Source organism: Heptranchias perlo, chromosome 7 (genome assembly GCF_035084215.1).
Source record: "Heptranchias perlo isolate sHepPer1 chromosome 7, sHepPer1.hap1, whole genome shotgun sequence".
In the NCBI taxonomy this organism is placed as follows: domain Eukaryota; kingdom Metazoa; phylum Chordata; class Chondrichthyes; order Hexanchiformes; family Hexanchidae; genus Heptranchias; species Heptranchias perlo.
Genome location: NC_090331.1, coordinates 41,658,894 through 41,680,102, shown reverse-complemented (window position 1 = coordinate 41,680,102; position 21,209 = coordinate 41,658,894). Strand labels below are relative to the sequence as shown.

General features: G+C 45.3%; 1 protein-coding gene across 1 annotated transcript in view; it reads left to right on the top strand.

Annotated features, from left to right (window-relative positions):
• The window catches only part of LOC137323999 (sodium-driven chloride bicarbonate exchanger-like), a 174,002-nt gene that overhangs the window by 115,442 nt on the left and 37,351 nt on the right, over positions 1 to 21,209 (top strand). Inside the window, exons 14-16 of the mRNA XM_067988170.1 lie at positions 4,203 to 4,336; positions 10,514 to 10,759; positions 20,916 to 21,021. Of these exons, the coding sequence (XP_067844271.1) occupies positions 4,203 to 4,336; positions 10,514 to 10,759; positions 20,916 to 21,021 (486 nt within the window). The remainder of the gene's footprint in view (positions 1 to 4,202; positions 4,337 to 10,513; positions 10,760 to 20,915; positions 21,022 to 21,209) is intronic.

Genomic DNA, 21,209 nt, shown 5'->3' with positions numbered 1-21,209 from the left:
GACATGTAGTCGTGGAGATCTGCAGCCTCTTTCATGCCGAGCTGCTCCTGGCTGGCCCCAGCACCAACTGCTTACCTGTCGCTGGCAAAGTCACCACTGTCCTCCACACCTTCTCCTCCGCATCCTTCCAGGGTGCAGCCGGCTACACCGCCGATGTCTCTCAGTCGTCTGCGCGGACGAGCCCTGCCAATACACCTGCACCTACTCTGCAGTAACACGATGGGTGGCATCAGTGGTGGGTCCTCATAGTGATACCCAGGAGCGGGCATTATTGGACACAATGGACAGGATTCGCGGAGACATGGCAGTGGTGGTGTCAATATAATGTGTGCTGTTTGTGGCTCTGAAATTCAATATGGGTAACACCCATGACAAACCCTCAGACACCCTTGTGCACCCCCTTCATGCTGACGAGACGTTTGCCTTACCCTGCCTACTGCACATATGTGATGCATGCCCTGTGGCTGCAGCACAGGTGGTGGCAGGTTGAGTGAGGCTGGCCGTGAGGGAGATGCACGAGAGGGTGAGTATGGGATGGAGCCATGAGATCGTATGAGGATTGGGTCGCGTGTTAGTGGCAGGATGAGTACTGGCGAGGTGAGTAGGTGGAGGTAAGATGAGGATGGGGTGTGAGTGGGCATGAAGGGTGATGTGACAGAATAGTGTTGGCGGTGCCGAAGGAGATTTGGGGTGGGGGCAGTGTTGTGGCAGACGGAGTGTAGGGGAAAGACTTCGTGTTCTCACTGTGGCTGACCTACTGAGGTCATTGCAGCGCCTCCTGCACTGTATGCAGGTGGGCGATATGTTGGTGGCGCAGGTGACCCCCTCTGCCACCTCGAGCCAGGCCTTCTTGGTGGCAGAGGCAGGCCGCTTCCTCCCGCCCGCCAGGGGGAAGATCTGTGTCCTCCCCCTCCTCCTCACCCCATCTGATGATAGCTGGGGTGAGGCATCATTAAACTGGGAGCAGCCTTCCCCCTGGGCTGCTCCATGCTGCAATTTGTCCCATTGGTTGCAGCATCTGTCAGTGGAGGACTGCCCCTTTAACTAGAGAGCCTCCAGCTGACAGATCGTACTGCGCATGCGCAGCCCGACCGACGCACAGGCCAGCGCCGTGGACCCCGGAGGAGCAGGTAATTGGATCCTATTAGTGGGTTGCCTGCTACGATCGCGTGGGCAACCCACTAATTTCGCCGTTCGCGTTTTCGACGCTCCCGGAGGACCACCCGCTGGGAACCCGCAGGCCTGCTAAATTCGAGCCCATTAATTGTATTGACTATTGAGACAAATATAAAACCTATATGCTGTTGTGAGCAAAGCAACAGAGCTGTTATTTTTAATGGTTAATTGAATGATAATACCTCGAACATTATCTCAAATGAAATAAAATTCACTGTCTGGAATGGAGTCTATGGGGTCAATTTTCAGATGGCCGAGCGGGTGTGTTCATGGTGGGGGGGCTCCTAAAATTGGGGATTCCCGGAGCAGGTCCGGAGCCCGGCTCCAACCCGCCTACTTCCGGGTTCTAGCCCCTGCATGCGGGACTCCTACCGGCAATCAAAGCCGGCGGGATCCCGCTTAAGATCATTATCTGGGTACTTAAGGTCGTTTACAGACCTCATTAGTTGGAGATTTTAGGAGGATTCGGATTTTGGACTACCCAGAGCATGTTTCTCATGCTGGGGGAAACACTCCCTGTTTAAACAGACGTGTTGCAGCCAGCAGCCAGTGGCTGCTGCAAAGGTCCATTTAACAGGTGTAGGGTAAACCCTCATTCATTGCAGCAGGGCACTCTGTCACTTCAGACAAAGTTTTGCCTGCCACACCGTTGTCTCCACACTCCAAATTATTAAATCATACCCTAAACTCTGCTGTCCAAACACATTTATCTACTTTGTGGACCCCCTTACACTCACACCATCTGGATGACGGGGTGGGGGGGGGGGTCCATTGCTGTATTCATCACTCCATTGGAGGACGAGCAACATCACCAGCCTCACCAGGCATGCCGTCCACCTTCACCACGTGGAGCTACAGAACACACTGCTGCACAAAGTAGTCATGCAACTACACATACACCCACTGTAGGGTGACCCAGTGGGTGGAATTAAGGGTGTTCATGGAGAATCTCATGAAAGAGCCTCATTGCACAAGCCAGTCAAGAATGGCCAAGATGTGGCAGTAGTGGTGACAATATAATATGTAATGTGAGTTGTTCAGAAATCAAATATAAGTAAAAACCATGACAAACCCTCAAACACCCTCGTGCATCCCCTTCATGCTCACGACACGTTTGCCTTACGCTTCCTACTACACATACGTGATGCATGCCCTGTGGCTGCAGCATAGGTCGTGGCAGGTGGGGTGAGGCTGACCGTGAAAGAGATGCATGAGAGGGTGAGTATGAGACAGAGCCATGAGATTGTATGAGGATTGGGTTGAGTGATAGTGGTGGGATGAGTAATGGCGAGGTGAGTAAGTGCAGGTAAGATGAGGATGAGCTTTGAGTGGGTGTGAGGAGTGATGTGATAGAGTATTGTTGGCAGTGCAGAAGGAGATGTGGGGTGGGGGCGGTGATGTGGCAGACGGAGTGTAGGGGAATGAGTAAGTGTACTCACTTCGGCTGACCTACTTAGGTCATTGAAGCGCCTCCTGCACTGTATGCAGGTGCGTGATATGTTGGTGGTGCAGGTGACCTCCTCTGCCACCTCGAGCCAGGCCTTCGTGGTGGCAGAGGCAGGCCACTTCCTCCCGTCCGTTGGGGAGAAGATCTCTGTCCTCCCCCTCCTCCTCACTCCATCCGGTAGGACCTGGAGTGAGGCATCATTAAACCTGGGAGCAGCCTTCCCCCTGGGCTGCTCCATGCTGTAATTTTGGCTCCTTTCTGCAGCATCAGTCAGTGGAGGACTGCCCCTTTAAATAGGGCTCCTCCAGCTGACAGCCAATGATGCAGGTGCGCAGTCCGCCTGCTGCGCAGCTTTCCAGCGCGAAACCTGGAAGCCAAGGTAAGTGGCTTCAATTTACTTACGATCGCGTGGGGAACCCACCGATTTTACTGGGCGGGTTACCCAGGCACCCAGTCGACCCCCCGCTGGCAACCCGCCTCCCTCCTAATATCGGGCCCTATGTATCTGAACATAAAACAAACACAATTAATTTGAATATTTTTCGTGTTGAATACTTTTTATAAAAAACAGAACTTTTGTCAATAAACATCCCTTTAATCACATGTAACTTTCTAAAGTTATATTGCATTATTATGTATTATTCAGCTTTCAGTTTTATTTAAACATTGAATAAAACATAATACAAACAGAGTAATTCATAGGGAATATGAAATTTACATTCAATTCATTTATACTCCACATACCTTAGGATAGGCCCATACTGGGGAGAATCACTGGGCCTGCCTCTCCTGGAATTTTATACTTTGAAGCTATTGAAATAAAACAGCAAATGCTGGAATATGCACAGCAAATCAATCAGGATCTGTGGAGAAAACAGATCAGTTTATGTTTTGGGTGCAAAATGTGATCTTTCCTTACTCTGATACCACATACAAGTCCACCAATGAAAGAATCAAGGACAGGTTTGTGGATTGAGCTGTTATGCAGTATGGGATTGACAGAAGAGCAAATAACGTTCATGACATTTAAGAGAATATAAAAGTCCCGGAAGGATAAATTTTCAGTGACTCCCCAACCTATCCTAAGATATATGAAAAACAACTTATGTTTAAAGAATGAGGAAGAAGGTACTATAGGTAACTAGACTAACTTTCTTTCATGGTGCAGTCCAAATGGGAAATTCAAACCTTTATTCCGACGTGATTCGGAAAGCTTTCTCAGTCTTCAAATAAAAACCGAGCACATGGCATAATATTAAGATTGAAGTAACCTTGATTTGCAACTTTAAAGTTAAAACCTAGCAGTGTTATGCAATTTATATGAAGTTTATACATATTCATACAATAGCAAATGTTAAGGTATGTGTCATCTAATGCAGATTTGTATACCATTGAGACCTGAAACTATTCGCAGCAGAGTTGTATAAACTGAAAAAAATGGCAAACTACTGTTTACAGGATAATAGCCTACTTCAATTAGAAATCATTGAAATTAGAAAAGAACATATATCTACTTTACATTTATCAGTGCAATATACTTCAATATTGATCTATACTAAAAAGATTATTTTGTTTACAGAGTGCAATTGAATCCCTGTTTGGAGCATCTATGACAGGCATAGCATACTCACTGTTTGCAGGACAACCACTAACAATTCTAGGAAGCACAGGGCCAGTCTTGGTGTTTGAAAAGATACTGTTTAAATTCTGCAAGTAAGTACCTCAACAGCTCAGTTCCATTTTCTGTACAGATTGACCACTGTCTCCTGTAAAAACACCCTACTTTTCTAAAACTTCTGGTTTGTGAACAAATGGGTATATTGCATCCTTCTCATCTGATAGTTCAGTAAAAGACACAGTGCTAGCAGCTATTGTGTCTACAATTGTCTTTCCTCAGCTGTAACCTTTAAGAACCTGTGCAGTATGCATTAGCCAGGTAGGGCAACCATTTGGAGTATCATTTCATTAATAAATTTGAAAAAAGGTGTACTTAAAATTGGCTAGCTCTGTTTTGTAGGAAATAGAAGTCTGGCAGGGAATGTATTAATGTGCAGGGACACAGCTGCAACTGTGTCAGTACATGATGTCAGTACGTAAATGCATTACTTGGTGTGGTAGTGAGCCATGCTGAACAGGAAGATCTTGGTTCAATTCGTGGCCTATGCCAAGTCATAACTACAAAAGTTAGCAGCACAGAAAAAGGCCATTTGGCCCAACATCTTTGCGCTAACTCTTTGCCGAGTAATCCATTAAAGAAATTGCCGAGTAATCCATTAAAGAAATTGCCCTGCTCTTTCCCCATAACCCTGCATTTCTCTCTGCTTCAAATGCACATCTACTCTTCTCTTAAAAGATGCGTAAGCCTCTGCCTCAACTGGACACACGAATCTCCATCAAAGACGGGCACCTCAGCACCTCACTCTACCGCAAGCCCACGGACAACCTCACGATGCTCCACTTTTCCAGCTTCCACCCTAACCACGTCAAAGAGGCCATCCCCTATGGACAGGCCCTGCGAATACACAGGGTCTGCTCAGACGAGGAGGAACGCGATGGACACCTACAGACGCTGAAAGACGCCCTAGTAAGAACGGGATATGACGCTCGACTCATCGATCGACAGTTCCGACGGGCCACAGCAAAAAATCGCATAGACCTCCTCAGGAGACTAACACGGGACGCAACCAACAGAGTACCCTTTGTCGTCCAGTACTTCCCCGGAGCGGAGAAACTACGCCATGTTCTCCGCAGCCTTCAACATGTCATCAATGAGGACAAACACCTCGCTATGGCCATCCCCACACCTCCACTACTCGCCTTTAAACAGCCACCCAACCTCAAACAGACCATCGTTCGCAGCAAACTACCTAGCTTTCAAGAGAACAGCGTCCACGACGCCACACAACCCTGCCACGGTAACCTCTGCAAGACATGCCAGATCATCGACACAGATACCACCATCACACGAGATGACACCACCCACCAGGTGCATGGTTCATACTCCTGTGACTCAGCCAACGTTGTCTACCTCATACGTTGCAGGAAAGGATGCCCCAGAGCATGGTACATTGGCGAGACCATGCAGACGCTGCGACAACGGATGAACGGACACCGCGCAACAATCGCCAAACAGGAGGGTTCCCTCCCAGTCGGGGAACACTTCAGCAGTCATGGACATTCATCCACCGACCTTCGGGTAAGCGTACTCCAAGGCGGCCTTCGAGACACACGACAACGCAAAATCGTCGAGCAGAAATTGATAGCCAAGTTCCGCACCCATGAGGACGGCCTCAACCGGGATCTTGGGTTCATGTCACGCTACACGTTACCCCACCAGCGAACAAATGTTATCTGTTTTTAATATAATGGGTCATTTGCTGGCTCTCTCTGCCTTCCGGATGTTTCTGCCTCTCTCTGTGTTTTTTTTTCTCTGTTTTTTTTCCCTGTTTGTTTTTTTGTTGAATGTGTATTCGGAGGTTCTGCAGGTAACACCTCTCTGTCTGAACACGGTGATTGCCTTGGCAACGGGCAGTTGCAGGGGCAGTCTGTAATCACCATGTATTATTGTTCAATAAGTATAAATGCGTAGGCTTCAAGGAGATCTTGAAACATTTGCCTGAGGAAGGAGAAAATCTCCGAAAGCTTGTGAATTTAAAATAAAATTGCTGGACTATAACTTGGTGTTGTAAAATTGTTTACAATTGTCAACCCCAGTCCATCACCGGCATCTCCACATCAGTACTCCCTGTGACAAAACATTCCATGCTTTAGCAATTCTCTGCATAAAGAAATATCTCTTGACCTATCTCCTCACTTTCTAAATTAGCTGATCTTAGTTGAAGTGGCAGTGCTGATGCAGCAGTTGATTTTAGTATTAGGCTAAAAAGGGGACCTTCACCTGCACTTTTCAATACATGCAGCAGATGGCAGGGGTCATGGTGGATTCCACTACCATCTTATGCACTAACAGTAAGGGAGATCTTTTCCTTGTTACAACTTGTCCAGTAGTATGTGGCAGTTTCAGGCACATCTGAAGCAGCCACACCTCATTACAAGTAGCCCAAGACAAGTCAGTGCATCCTCAATGCATGCACAGACTCTAGCCCATGAGGACTTGGGGGATACGTGGGCCCAATACCTGTCCGAGAGTCTGCTCACATGCTGTTGCTGTCTCAGGATAGCAGCACATGCAATCCTTCTGTTCACCCTTCAGATATCTGCACGTATAGCAGAGGGGAGGCAGGGCCATGCTGCCCAGGCAGCTGAAACAGAAGCACTGACTGCAGTAGATCTATGCCAAGACTCTGCTTTCATTAAACGAGGGCCACCTCTGTTCTAGGATGTTCTTGGTCCATATTTGTAGCCAATCAACTATCTCAACACTGATACTGAGGTAGCACCTGGAAGAAGCACCAGGTTAGGCCACAGAAAGTCATGCAGTGGTACCCAGGGAAGCAAGGTGATATGCAGCAATAAGGAGTGTGCATAGAGAGAGACATAATTAAGCATTCTTTGGCTTATGAACTAGTGTGGTGTTCAGTGATATCCTTTGATCATTGTGGTATTGGTGGGACCTTTGTGCCTTCAGAGGTCTTGCCTCCTAAGAGTTTACAACTGCTACATAAGCACAGGGAATAGGGAAAGTATGTAATGAGGATAGTGGAGGCTGGAAAGTGGTATCATTCCCTGGAGAAGATCTTCTTGATGATCATCCTATGTATGGGTACGGTAGCATAGTGGTTATGTTACTGGATGAGTCATGAGTTCAAATCCCGCCATGGCAGCTGGGGACTTTAAATTCAATTAATTAAATAAAATCTGGAATAAAAAAAAACTAGTATCAGTAATGGTGGCCATGAACCTACGGGATTGTCGTAAAAACCCACCTGGCTCACTAATGTCCTTTAGGGAAGGAAACCTGCTGTCCTTACCCAGTCTGGCCTATATGTGACTCCAGACTCACAGCAATGTGGTTGATTCTTAATCACCATTTGTTGTTCAAGAAGGTGGCTCACCACCACCTTCTCAAGGGCAATAGGGATGGGCAATAAATGCTGGCCTTGCCAGCGACGCCCACATCCCGTGAACAACTAAAAAAAAATCTTCCTATGTGTTTTTCAAGCAACCAAGTTCCTGCAATGTCCAATTCCAACTCATTTTACTCATGGGATATGTGTCCTTCCACCTGGAGGTCCAGGGGCCTCCAAACTCAGTATGAAGTGCACTGAACCAATGAAGTGACCTTTCAGTGTCTTTGCATGTGCCTCGTTTTATCAATGTTCCGCTGCAATGTTTTGCATTCGCAGTGATGCCATCAGCCAGGAAAGCAAAAGCCTTGAATTTCTTTAGCAGAAAAAGATTCCATTCAAGCAAAAGATAGGCCTTGTCATTGAGGAGCCATCCAGACACCTGCCTGTCCTTTCCAAAAAGAACTGGCGGACTGGAATGTTGCAAGATAAAGATACCATAACAGTTGCCAGCAAAGATCTGTGTAACATACCGGCTGCACGTTAATTGGAATCCCTTTCTATTAAAGAAATCCAAGGGTTTATAGATGGGCCCATATTGTGATGTCGGTCCTATTTCCAGCTCCCTATACCTTGAGAAATCCAGCTACATTGTAAAGTTGTATGGCCCTGTTACGCTACTGATGTGCAGTCATGCTGAAATTAGTAACATTTGTTGCTTTGCGAAACAGAACACTTGTGACTTGGGCGGATGCGGGATTGTATTGTACCCTGACTAATATTGCACGGGTCCCCAGTTGCAGCCTGGACAAAGCCAATGGCATGAAAACTGAGAGCTATTTTAACTTTGATTGTGACTGGCAGAGCTGTGCCTGCATTGGATCTGGGCTGCAGGTGTTAGGTCAGAAGGTGGCACATATCTTCCTCGGCTTCCTTGCTGAAGAGTAGTCTCCTGAGGCTCAATTCTTCATTTATGCCTTCACATGGCCTTCAAAGTTTGTAAACTCATATTAGACGGTAATGGATGGGGTGTTTACAGCCTTGTACGATGCTGCCAGATCGTTGCTCCCTGTGAACCTCTTCTTTTTCCACGAGGATGGTAAATAGAGGGATCCCCATAGGGAAACCCAACGGTGCTGACTTTCCAGTTGTTTTTTAGGGGAAGGAAAAATTGTGGTCTCCAGGAATTCAAAGACTGATGCAGGTTGAAGGCAAACTCAAGATATTTTTTATCAGGTCACTGACTGAGTATCAAACTGCAGGCATAGGTTTTCTTATCATTTGCCCTTTAGAGCTGACTTCTACCAGGATCATCTGATCCTGGCAAGCATTTCTCTGGAGGTTCCAGGTGAGCTCCACCAGAGACCCGGCATAGAAATTCCAGGCGTTTTTTTCTTTAAATGATTATTTGAGCCATCTGCTAATCAAATTAATCAAACTGTTACTTTGTCACCTTATGAGTGTGCAGTCTGGGCTTAGTGTAGTTTTGGTGTTTCATAACCATGTCTGGTTGTCCAAAACACTGCACATTGTTAATTTCCATGGGATCCTACGCAGGGCTATTTTCTGTGGATTCAGCTTAGTGATAATAGTCTAAAAAAGTAATTTTCTCTTCTTGGGTGTTCAAAATCAGTCTAGTTCCAAAGTGTTTACAACACTGAGTCCAGATGAGGGGTAGATTTCTAATTCTGGCGTAAAGCGGGTATTATGGGTCGGCCACCTGTATTAGAAACTTCCATTTAAAATCAATGGAAATGAAAATCAGATGGTTTTGTGCCCAGGTGGTAAGTTGAAAATTTACACCATGATTCCTTGCCCTGTTTTCTGAGATCTTAGCCTGCTTAAATGTTATTTCTTAAAGACAATCTTCAAAGAGACTGCTTCTACATCAAATGGGTACAATGTGTAAATCTCAGGCTTTGTAGCATTCTTCAGTTTACTATTCATCTGGCCGTACCTGGGAAATGGCTGGATAAAGCTCCATAAGTAAGGAACAGCTTTTGTATATGCTACCAGAAACTGTGGGGGAGATGTGCGAAGTTGACGGAGCTGCTGTGGGATGTCTGAACCATTTTTGGGTTCGGGCCTTATTTGAATGTAACTGGTGAGCAGCAGAAATCAAAGGGGCACACTGCTACAGCCCGTCAATTGTAGGAGGGCAGGAAATCGATCAGGTAGGGTCAGGTGGGGGGTGCGAGGAGGGGCAAATTGCTGCTGGCCACTTTGTGTTTGTGAGGATGAGGCCAATGCACGTGGATTGTGTTTGAGGATAAAATCTACTCAAACTCTAATCATTGTACAGGGTAACATTTGTTCAGCAGTAAATACTGAGAAAATATTGCACGTAATTTTCTTAAATTAATTAAAAATGAACTGGACAATTCCTTCAGCAGTTCTGTACCGTTGCTTGATCAAACCAAAAGTTGAAGTGTGAAGGTAAATAATTTAAAGGCAAACATCTCTGTACTAAGCAAGAAGGACAATTTGTTTGGTAATATTTTTGATCATTTCTAACTCAAAGTAGTTTTTGAAATGTTAAAAAAAAGCAGGAATGTTACATTGAAAATACAGTAGGGTACTGTTTATCTGAACGCCGTTTATCTGAATTCACTGGTTAACTGAACTTGCTGGATTATTGAGCAGACATATCAGCAGAACTCCTAATTTAGAGATTAAAGCTGCTCTCTGTGACTTGTATGACAGATGCAGTTTACTGCATTTTAGCATTGTTTACAATTTTGTGTCAGTGCAATGTCTCAGGATTGTGACTAAACAATCCCACATCAAGGATATTTTTGAATATTTTAAAGAATATAGAGAATATCAAATAATAATTAGAGTTTTGATTGTTAAATTATATGTAGATTTTGCAGGATAAATGTCTGTTAATATCATCTATTGTTACAATTTTTATTTATTACAGAGATTATGGCTTATCCTATCTTTCTCTGAGAACATGTATTGGACTTTGGACAGCTTTTCTCTGCATCATTCTTGTTGCTACGGATGCAAGTTCATTGGTCTGCTACATCACCCGGTTCACAGAGGAAGCATTTGCTTCCCTTATTTGCATTATATTCATCTATGAGGCACTGGAAAAGCTGTATCACCTGGGTGAGACATATCCTATCAATATGTACAATCGCCTGGAACAGCTGACCCACTATTCGTAAGTGTTTTAACCATTCTGTCTCAGCACTTCAAGTATTAGTCGCAGTATCGATTGTGTTAGCCATACGGAATACCAATATATTCAGCATTGTAATGATTAAGCTTTTAATTCCCGTCAGTTTTGTGTTAATCCTTTCAACCAAAAGCATTAACTTAAGATTTTGATTTGCAGAGTTATCTTAGTTTTGGCTTGAATTATAAATTGTCAATGCTGTGCAGCATTTGTAAACAAAATGAATGTAATTCAATGTAATTTTAACAAGGCAAAAAAATAGTTATTCATCAATGGTCAAAAACAACTTTTAGAAGTAACCGAACAAAAATAATGGATCTTTTTTGGAATTGTGATGCCACATTGGGAAGTAACTGCATTTAATTACCATGAAGGTGTCAATCCACACTGTTTGGGTCCAGTGCTTCTTAACATCATACTGGCAGTAACTAAAGTCATTTAAAGTGAAGTCAGTTTAAATAACTAAAAGTTATCACTCTAACAAGGAGAAATCAGTTTAATGAAAGTAGATTCCATAAAGGATAGGAAATGGTGACCAAAGGAAATAAAATGTTGACCACATTTCACTGCATGTTCCAGTGAAGGAAGTTTAGGGGGCATAGCAAATTATGAGAAAGAATTCAGGAGATTCATCAGGACATAGATAAGTTAGTGGAGTGGGCAGAAAGGTGGCAGATGCAGTTCTACGCAGAGAAATGGGAAGTACTATATTTTGGGAAAAGAAAGGTGGGTGAGGAAAATTGGGTGGGGATGTCCTGTGTAGACGGTTAACTGACACACCACTTAATGGCTGGCCAAAGTGAGCATTGGTGCAGGACTGGGAGTGGATAATGCACCTGCCTTATGAGCAGCAGAGTCCTGAATAGAAGTATATCTAAAGTAAAAAGAAAGTAAAAAGACATGAGGATGAATTACATTTGCAGAACTACTACCACCACCAACAGCACCCCCCTACTTTGCACAAAACAGTCCTTCAACCATGCATACACCCAGTGCACACTCGCCCAATGGGTGGCATCATGTCTTGGCATTTATGATGAAGCACATAAAAGGGCAAATTCACAAAAGGGATTCAATAATGGTCAAGACGTGGCAGTGGTGGTGATAATGATTAAATTTAATGTGCCATAACAAAAAAATTAGATAATTAACAACATGACAGCTGGTCAAACATCCTTGTGCATACCCTTGATGAATTACAATTGCTTAGCATTTCTCTTTCCACCGCTTCTACATGGTGCATCCCCTGTGGCTTCAGCAGAGGTATTGGCAGGTTGCTCAGATACCTGCCTTACTGCTGAGATGCTGTTGGCCTAGGACCTCTGGGTTTTGGAGCCCCTGTGGGCCCCATGAAAAACTGCTCCACTTGCACCTGGGCGGGGCAGACATGGCCATCGGGAGAGGGGGCAGCATTGCGGCTACTAGTTGAGTAGGGGGCAACGGGTGAAACGTGGGAGCACCTTGAGTGGAGTCCCCACTTCCTTGTGCCCATTACCCATCATCCCTCTCCTGGGCCAGCGCAGGATAAGGGGTCGGATATTTAGGACTGAGAGGAGGAGGAATTTCTTCATTCAGAGGGTCGTGAATATTTGGAATTCTCTACCCCAGAAAGCTGTGGATGCTCAGTCATTGAGTATATTCAAGACTGAGCTCAATAGATTTTTGGACTCTAAGGGAATCAAGGGATATGGATATCGGGTGGGAAAGTGGAGTTGAGGTCAAAGATCAGCCATGATCTTATTGAATGGCAGAGCAGGCTCGAGGGGCAGTATGGCCTACTCCTGCTCCTATTTCTTATGTTTTTAACACTATTCCCACCACTCTGCTGGACAGCAGGTTGATGAGCAGATGTGCCGCATTGTAAAGCCATGGCTAACATATCTGTCTGCCTTTTTAAGGCGGCAGACATGTTGGCATCCAGAGTCCGCACAGTCGTTGTCATGACCTGTATGGACTCATTTGAGAGCCGTGCTTGAAGCTCAATGGAGGCTACCATTTTTTCCAACGCAGACATCCTTGCATTTATCTGTGCCACCAATCCAGGAGCGATGGAGTTGGACTCCTCCATCATCTCCACAATTGTGGCGAGCGTACGTGGCACTTTGCCCATTACCTCGCAAAGTTGCTGCTGTACTTCTATCATTCTCATTCTCAACAATGGGCCCTGGAGTTCAGCATCTGTGTCCAGCTGAGCAAAGCTGGAGCGGAGTGTGCCCCCCGACGCGGATTCTCCACAGCTGCTCCTGCCACCAGTGTCCGCTCGTGCACATTTGTGAATGGTGAATCACCAGGTGACAACCCAACCAACTGTCTAACAGGACCCACCGAAGTGCGAGTATTTGTGCTGGTGCATGGCTGTATCTCCTATGACGGTGCACCCTCAGAAGGAATGAACCCCTCTGAGGAATCACTTCCTTCCGTTTCTGCTGACTGCTCGCGAAGGCCTTGGAAGATAAGCGAAAGCGACATTAATGATTTATCACAAAAGTGACCATTTCAATGACTATAATGAGTTCTGACACACTTACATCATTGATAAAATCAATTAATCATGTGTGTGAAAGATGTTAAAGTTCTGTGACCAGCCATCTGTGGGTTACCACTCTCCATCTCCGATGGATAGGCATGCGACAGTCCGACTTATTTCCACGGCCTCCTCCTCCACATCTGTCACTCCACTATGTGGTGGGCCACCTCCGGTTCTGTTCCTCTCCCTTGCGTTTTGCTCTCTTTTCTACAAGGGGAGAAAGAACAGACTTGTGAGTGACTGATGGCAATGTATTCACTCTATGAATGCATTGTTTTGGGTGAGGCTGTCCATGAAAGAGATGCATCAGAGGGTGACTATCAGACAAATACATCACATTGCATCAGGATTGGGGTGAGTGGCAGTGGTGGGTGAATAAATGGGCAATTGAAGAAGTGAAGGATGGTTGCTGCTGCTGACACTTAAGTAGGTGTGAGGAGTTATGTGATGGGGTAGGCGTGCCTTTACAGAGTGACAGGGGTGGAGGGGTGGTGTGCAACAACACAGAATGTGGGTGAATCAGCAACTGCACTCACTTTTCCTGACCTGGTTAGGTCATTAAAACGCTTCCTGCACTGAACCCAAGACATGGGCACCGTGCTCCTGCTGCTCACCTCTTCTGCCCACCTCCAGCCAAGCATTTCTTCCTGCCATCCATTGGAAACATTACCTCCCTCCTGGCTCTTACTGCAGCCAGCAGTACATCCGGGGAGCCATCTTTAAATTTAGAGGCAGCCTTTGCTTTCCTCGACTCCATTACTCCTTTCTCCTTCAAAATCCATCCTTGGACTGGCTCTTTAAATAGTGGGCTTTAAATCGCGTCATTTAGGTGCTCAGTAGGCGCGTTGCGCAGCTTGGAGACGTGATACCCGGAAGCGAAGTGATTGACTGCAATTGAGATACGATCGCAGATTTAAACGCGCTCACTTTGCCTCCGGGTTCCCCATGTGCAAATCCACCCACCCGCTGACTTCCCATCGCCATGCTAAAATCATGGCCCATGACTCTTCTGCAGTGTAGAAAAAATTGTGAAGTTGTTTTTAGACATTTTATTAGGAACAAGAAAGCGACTGACCCGAATCACTCCAATTTATTCCTCAGTAGATCTCTTCTCCAGCATTTGTTGCACACGCTCACTTTCTCGACTCAGTCTTTTAGGGTTCGATTTTAAAAGTAAAAACAGGTGGGTTAGGGGTGGGGTGGGGGGTGGATTGAAAATTGCCACCATTTCTGACCCGCTTCCAACCCACCCATTTCCGGTTTTCACGGGGGCGGGACGAGGGGCGGCCAGCCAACCCACTTCCAGGAGGCGAGTCGGGCCTTAAAGCCTTTCAAGGAGGCTTCAGGCCTCCATTTTTAACTAATTCCCGATTTCAACCCGGGGGGCCGGGATTCCCGGGCCTTCTGTTTTCCGCCTCGTGTAAGGATTGCAACTAAGTGCCCAGAAAGGCACAGTTTTGAGCCCGGAGGAGCAAGAGTGCTTCCCCCAGGCCCAACAAGCCTACCTGCACTGACCCTCGCCCTGCCCGATCGCGGACCCCCCCCCCCCCACCCGATCACAGACCCCTGACCCTGACCCCCCGACCCCGATCATCCGACCCCAATCCTTCCCCTCCAACCCCGACCCTGATCCCCTGACCTCGATCCCCCAACTCCCATCCTTCAACCATGATCCCCCAACCCCGACCCCGATCCCCCGACCCTCCCCCTCAATGACCGCGGACCCCCGCGATGACCCCTGATCCCACCTCCCCCCGTGACTGACCCCCGATCCCATCCCCCATGACCCGCGATCCCTGTGCTCACCTGTGCCCCTTGCCCACCTATGCCCCCCCTCCCCATCCCCTGTCCCCATGCAAACAAGGACTTACCTGCAGACTTACCTGAAGATGTCCTCTCCCTGGCTGGTCTCCCGTCCGACTGAGACCAGCCTGTCAATCAGCCGGTCAGTCGGATTGGAAACCAACAAAAAAAAATAAAAGACGTCCTTATGTCAAAATCGTACGGACATGCGGGAAACCTGGACTAATAGGTTTCCCGACCACAAATTGACCCCCCACCCCCTTCCCGGCTCAGTTTCAAAATTGAGCCCGTAGTCTTTCTATTTTGTATACAAACACACATTTGTTTTATACAGAATACAAATGGAAAGCAGTAGAGAAATTCGTTATAGGCTAACAGGTTAGAAGTAATTTTTGACAAAAATTACTCTTTCCATTAATATTTTACTTATTGAAAATAGCTGTGGAGTACCTGACAGTTTTTCACAATTCTGAAAGTCATTTCATCGAACATTGAATGGTTATAGAACAGGAGGAGGCCATTCGGCCCATCGAGCCTGTGCCGTCTCTTTGGAAGAGCAATCCAGTTAGTCCCATTCCCCCACTCTTTCCCCGTAGCCCTGCAAATTCTTTCCCTTCAAGTATTTATCCATTTTGAAAGCCACGATTGAATCTGCTTTCACCACCCTTTCAGGCAGCGCATTCCAGATCATAATTACTTGCTGTGTAAAAAAAGCTTTTCCTCATGTCACCTTTGGTTCTTTTGCCAATCACCTTAAATCTGTTCTCTCTGGTTCTTGATCCTTCCGCCAATGGGAACAGTTTCTCTTTATTTACTTTATCTAAACCCTTCTATCAAATCTCCTCTCAACCTTCTCTGCTCTAAGGAGAACAACCCCAGCTTCTCCAGCCTATCCACGTGACTGAAGTCCCTCATCCCTGGAACCATTCTAGTAAATCTTTTCTGCACCCTCTCTATGGCCTTCACATCCTTCCTAAAGTGCGGTGCCCAGAATTGGACACAATACTCCAGATGTGGCCAAACCGGTGTTTTAGAAAGGTTCAACATAACTTCCTTGTTTTTGTACTCAATGCCAGTATTGATAAAACCCAGGATCCCGTATGCTTTTTTAACTGCTTTCTTACCCTGTCCTGCCACCTTCAAAGATTTGTGCACATATATCCCCAGGTCTCTCTGTTCCTGCACCCCCTTTAGAATTGTACCATTTAGGTTATATTGCCTCTCCTTGTTCTTCCTACCAAAATTTATCACTTAGCACTTCTCTGCGTTAAATTTCACCTGCTATGTGTTCGCCCATTCCACCAGCCTGTCTATGCCCTCTTGAAGTCTATTACTATCCGCCTTACTGTTTACTACACTTCCAAGTTTTGTGTCATCAGCAAATTTTGAAATTGTGTCCTGTACACCCAAGTCTATGTCATTAATATATATCAAAAAAAGCAATGGTCCTAGTACTGACCCCTGGGGAACACCACTGTATACCTTCCTCCAGTCCGAAAGACAGCCGTTCACCACTACTCTCTGCTTCCTGCCACTTAGACAATTTCGTATTTCATTCTTTACAATTGGTCTGATTTACATGCATATACTGTGTCTGGCTTCTTCCAGATCCTACTCCAATTCATCTGCCTCCAATTTCTTCCTCCCCACCCTCATTTTTCTCCACGCTCCTTCTCATCTAGCCCACTCCCATGTACCTTTGTGCTGCCATGTAGAGCAGAGCAGTAATGACTCTTGGCAAACAGAGCATCCCTTGGCAGGCCCGGGGAACTGATGCACAGAGAAACAGAGAGAGGTAGGCCTGTGTGTTTAACACAGTTGAGTATCCATGGTATCAGCTTATTTGTTAATGCTGGGAGAAAAAAACAGCCTAATAGCATAGCTAGTTCCCTACTTCTTATGGTCCCAGCTTCTGCTCTAAAAAGGAGCAATATAGCAGAAGAATTGATGGACAAATCAGGTGATGTTCCTGCTCCGAGCTCTATTTTCCTCCCCTGGCCTGGCTGGAAAGGCTGGCAGCCGCCCCGTCACCACCCTGCCACATGTAAATACCAGCAGACAGAGGTGCCTAGCAAGGTGCCCCATTTCCCTGACTTCTGCCGCTGACCCCGTCAGCCCCAGGGGGTTCCAGAAGAGATGTAACATTTGTTCCTGGGGCAGCAATGGAAGACTAATTGATGCCCTATTTGGAAGGAGAGGGTCCAGTAGTAGACACCCCTCCCTCTCTCCTGGCCCCAAAACCTTACCTGTGTTAGGCTTTGACTTAGTCTGAGGCCTGACATTAAATTTGCTGCCACATCTTCGGGGCTGCTCAGCTCTTTAAATTCAACTTCCTTTTCTTGTGCTGCATCTTTCTCCCCTGGCATTGGCAGGTGCTCTCTTTGTGGTGGAAATGCTGCCGGGATCCTGCCCTGTGTAGCAAATGACACCCGAGGGAGAAAACTGCTAGGGGGTTATGGCAAGGTCAGGGCAAGAAGTGTAGGGGGTGGTGGTGTGTGTCAGCTTCACCTCTGACTTCTGAGCGGTTTGAATCGCTCCCACTCCCTGGGTTCTAGACCTTGGACGTATTTGGGGGTTGTGACAAAGTGCAGCAGACAATTAGTTTTGGTGCAAGAAACTTTGATCTTTATTCAAGAGAGAAAATACAACACAACAATCAATAAAATGGGGAACACTTCGGTACACACGAGGGAAATTACAGTAGAAAGATACCTCACCCCTCCCAATCCCACTTTAGCTAGCTAAGTTGGACTCTAAAGGACCAGAGATAATGCTCACCAAACGAATCCTTAACAGTAATTCACCCAGAGATAAGTTAGGAATCGATCGTAGAGTGGAAACTTTGCGGATCTTCGGCTTTCTCCCGAGTTGGTTTTCTTTGGTTGCGGTGGCCCAATATTACCCGGTTGGTTGGTGGCAATATTGGGTTGGTTGTTTCGTAAGGCCCTTGTTGCCGCGAGGTGTCTGATAGTCACTGGGGCTGTTGCTCAGGTTTCTTCTTGTGTGTCGGCCTGCTTCTAGAGCTGCTGGCCTTCTCTCTGTTGCCCCCTCGCCTTGTTGAACTGTCGCCTCGCGAGCTGTTGAACAATCCTTTGCACTTGCAGGTCTGGCTGACCGGTTCTCTCACGTAGGGTTCGTTAGTTTCGCTGGAAGCTGCTCTCTTCCAAGAGACAGGCAGAACAAGAGAAGCAGAACACCAGACCCAACAAGAGCGAGAGAGGTTTCGAGTTTCCACTTCTATATCCCTCTCTTACAATGGTCTTCGTCACTTAAAAAAAAAAGGCACTTCATGCCTGTTTAAACAGTTCTCACAAAGTCCTTAAGAATCTTTGATGGCTTTTTGATGGTCCCTCATCATGTTGCAATTGCTTTTCCCGATGGGTCATTGTTAATTCCGATTTTTAGAGCTTGTCACACAAGGCTTCCTTTTGTATCCAACGTCCTAGGTGTTGATCGGTTTTGCTTTAAAACAAAGACATGGCCTCACCATGTCTGGAGCAGTTGCCTCTTTCAATGGCCTACTGCCTTTCGAATTAGTGCTGAGTGTTGACCACCTGCTGTAGGTTTTGCATTAAAACAGAGATATGTCTGAAGCAGTAATTCTCCCACATTCCACTGTGTGTGTTGTTGATTCGTCTGGTGACCTCTCACCCATCCTTCCATCTTAAGATTTTAGTCAATGGCCAAAGTTTTCCATACTCAGGGAAAAGGTGAATTCCCAGAATTCTTAGAGTCGTCCCTACGAGGAAGGGAGTCCCTTAAAGGATGTGGATTCCTCGAAAAGTACTTTTCCCTGGTTGATGCTTCCTGGTGTGGCGCGTGTGTGAGTCGGCCCAATATTTCATCACCCTGAAATGGTTAGAAAAGAGTCCAAAGTCCTTTTCTTTAGGGTTTTTTTCCTCCGTGTTTTTGGGGGATCTTTGAATTTTGAGAACCTTACAGAAGTCATGCCCTGATCCTATTAGGGCAGAGTCAGGAAAATTTAACACATTATCTCAAAATCGTGAACGCATTCATCTGTAGCACGTAGTAGTTATATGGCTGTGGAAGCTTGAGTAGGATTAGGTGCTCTGACAGGTAGGGAATTAGCCATGATATTGGGCTCAGATTTTCCTTATGAAGGAATGGTTAGATGGCTGTAATTCCTACATTTAATAGCTGAATGCCACATTTTCCTCTTGGGTTTCCCACTTATTGACCATTCTATTTGTTGAAGCTCTTCTTGGATCGCAACGGCTGGGAGAAAGTAACAGAAATGTACATCTGGGATTGGCCCACGAATTAACAGCATTACTAATCCAGAGCCAGAATTAGCTTGAGATTGGATGACAGCTTGAGTATTTTGCTGTTTTTCTAGTTTTTAAAAAATTGTATTCTCTACTTTTGGATTTGCTTCATTCATTGGAAGGATATGGTGATAAGGTTAGATGAAGTAGGGTGGGAGGAGGCTTGTGAGGAGCATAAATGCCGGCATAGACCAGTTGAGCCTAATGGCCTATTTCTGTGCTGTAGACTCAATGATGATGATGTATCAAGTGTGTTGACAAGCAACTTGCTGTCTGCTTCTTAGCAGTGCTGCTCTGGAAGCCATCTAACATTTGAAAGTGGCATGTGTTCACTCATCTGTTTTGCCTCCTTCTGAGAAAGAGCCTTGCCTATCCTCAGCATGTCTCATAATTTATTTGAGATCAAATCGCTGTGTGGGAAATCACAGGCATAAACCCGTATCCTAACACTTCATGGCACAATTCACTAGCATATAAATGAACTGCACAACCCAGTAATGCCTTTAAATTTCCTTCTAATCTGTTGCTTTTGCCTTTATTATTTATTGCACTGACTCATTTTGTCCATCGGTTTTCTTCCAAACAGGAATGTTACCTGTCACTGTTCTATGAATCGAATTTAGAGCTAGTTTCTCTGTCTTGTATTTTGCCATGACTGGTTGGCCTCCTTTCTCTGGTTAGTTGAGCTGCAGGTATTGATGCTGTCATGAGCCATTGATGTTGGGTGCATAGTGAGCCAGTATCACTTGGGTAAAGAAAGGACACATCAAAACTTTCCAGATCAGCATTTACAGGACACAGTCATACAATAATACAGGGAGAATGCAGGTTGTTATCCATGCAAAGAGTTTTTTTTTATTGAAGTGCAGAGGTGAATGCATAACAAGTTCACCTAAAAGTAGGACACTGACAGTTCGCTCAGGATATTGATTCAAATGCAGCATTTACTTCTCATGAAAGTATACCTCTCACTGAAACAAAAGCAAAATACTGCCTATGCTGGAAATCTGAAATAAAAACAGAAAATGTTGGAAACACTCAGCAGGTCAGGCAACATATGTGGAGAGAGAAACAGAGTTAATGATTCAAATCGATGAACTTTTATCAGAACTGCCCCTTACTTAGCAAAACCTCTCACTGACCCTTATTTAACAAAAACTGAATATGATTTATGTCGGAGTGATTGAAAGGTTAGCCTTTGTCAACAAAATAAAATTGACAAAGTGCTGAATTAGTAAATAAAAGTGAATCAAAGCATCTTTATATACAAAAATTGATAAGTACTTTTAACTGATGCTATTATTGAAATGTTGTTATAGGGGATTGCAGCATTAATCTTTGGTGAAACCTTATTATGTATTAATAGTGATAAAATGCTAGACAGGCATTCTTACCCTTTAGGTTGGATCAGTTACTGATTACTCTAGTAAAGATGAAGAAGATAATCATGTTGGTTTTGTAACGTTTATGTGCATTATACAGCTTATTTTAATTTTGCTGTTGGTAAATTATACATTTGTTACAGATGCATTTGTCTAGAACCACAAAACCCTAGCAATACAACTTTGCAGTACTGGGAAAACCACAATTTCACAGCAGCAGAAATTCCATGGGGAAATATGACTCTGTCCGTAAGTTTGAATTGAAGCTATCTATGTCAAATGTTATGGTGTATGAGGACATTCTGTGAAGACAGAAGGAAGATGAAGCTTCGGATGATGATTGTGTTTCTGCAATATCTATTATTTCTAATACAGGAAAACTGATATCGTAAATTCAAGATTATGTTACAATGTAAATAAAAAAGCACTGTGTTATG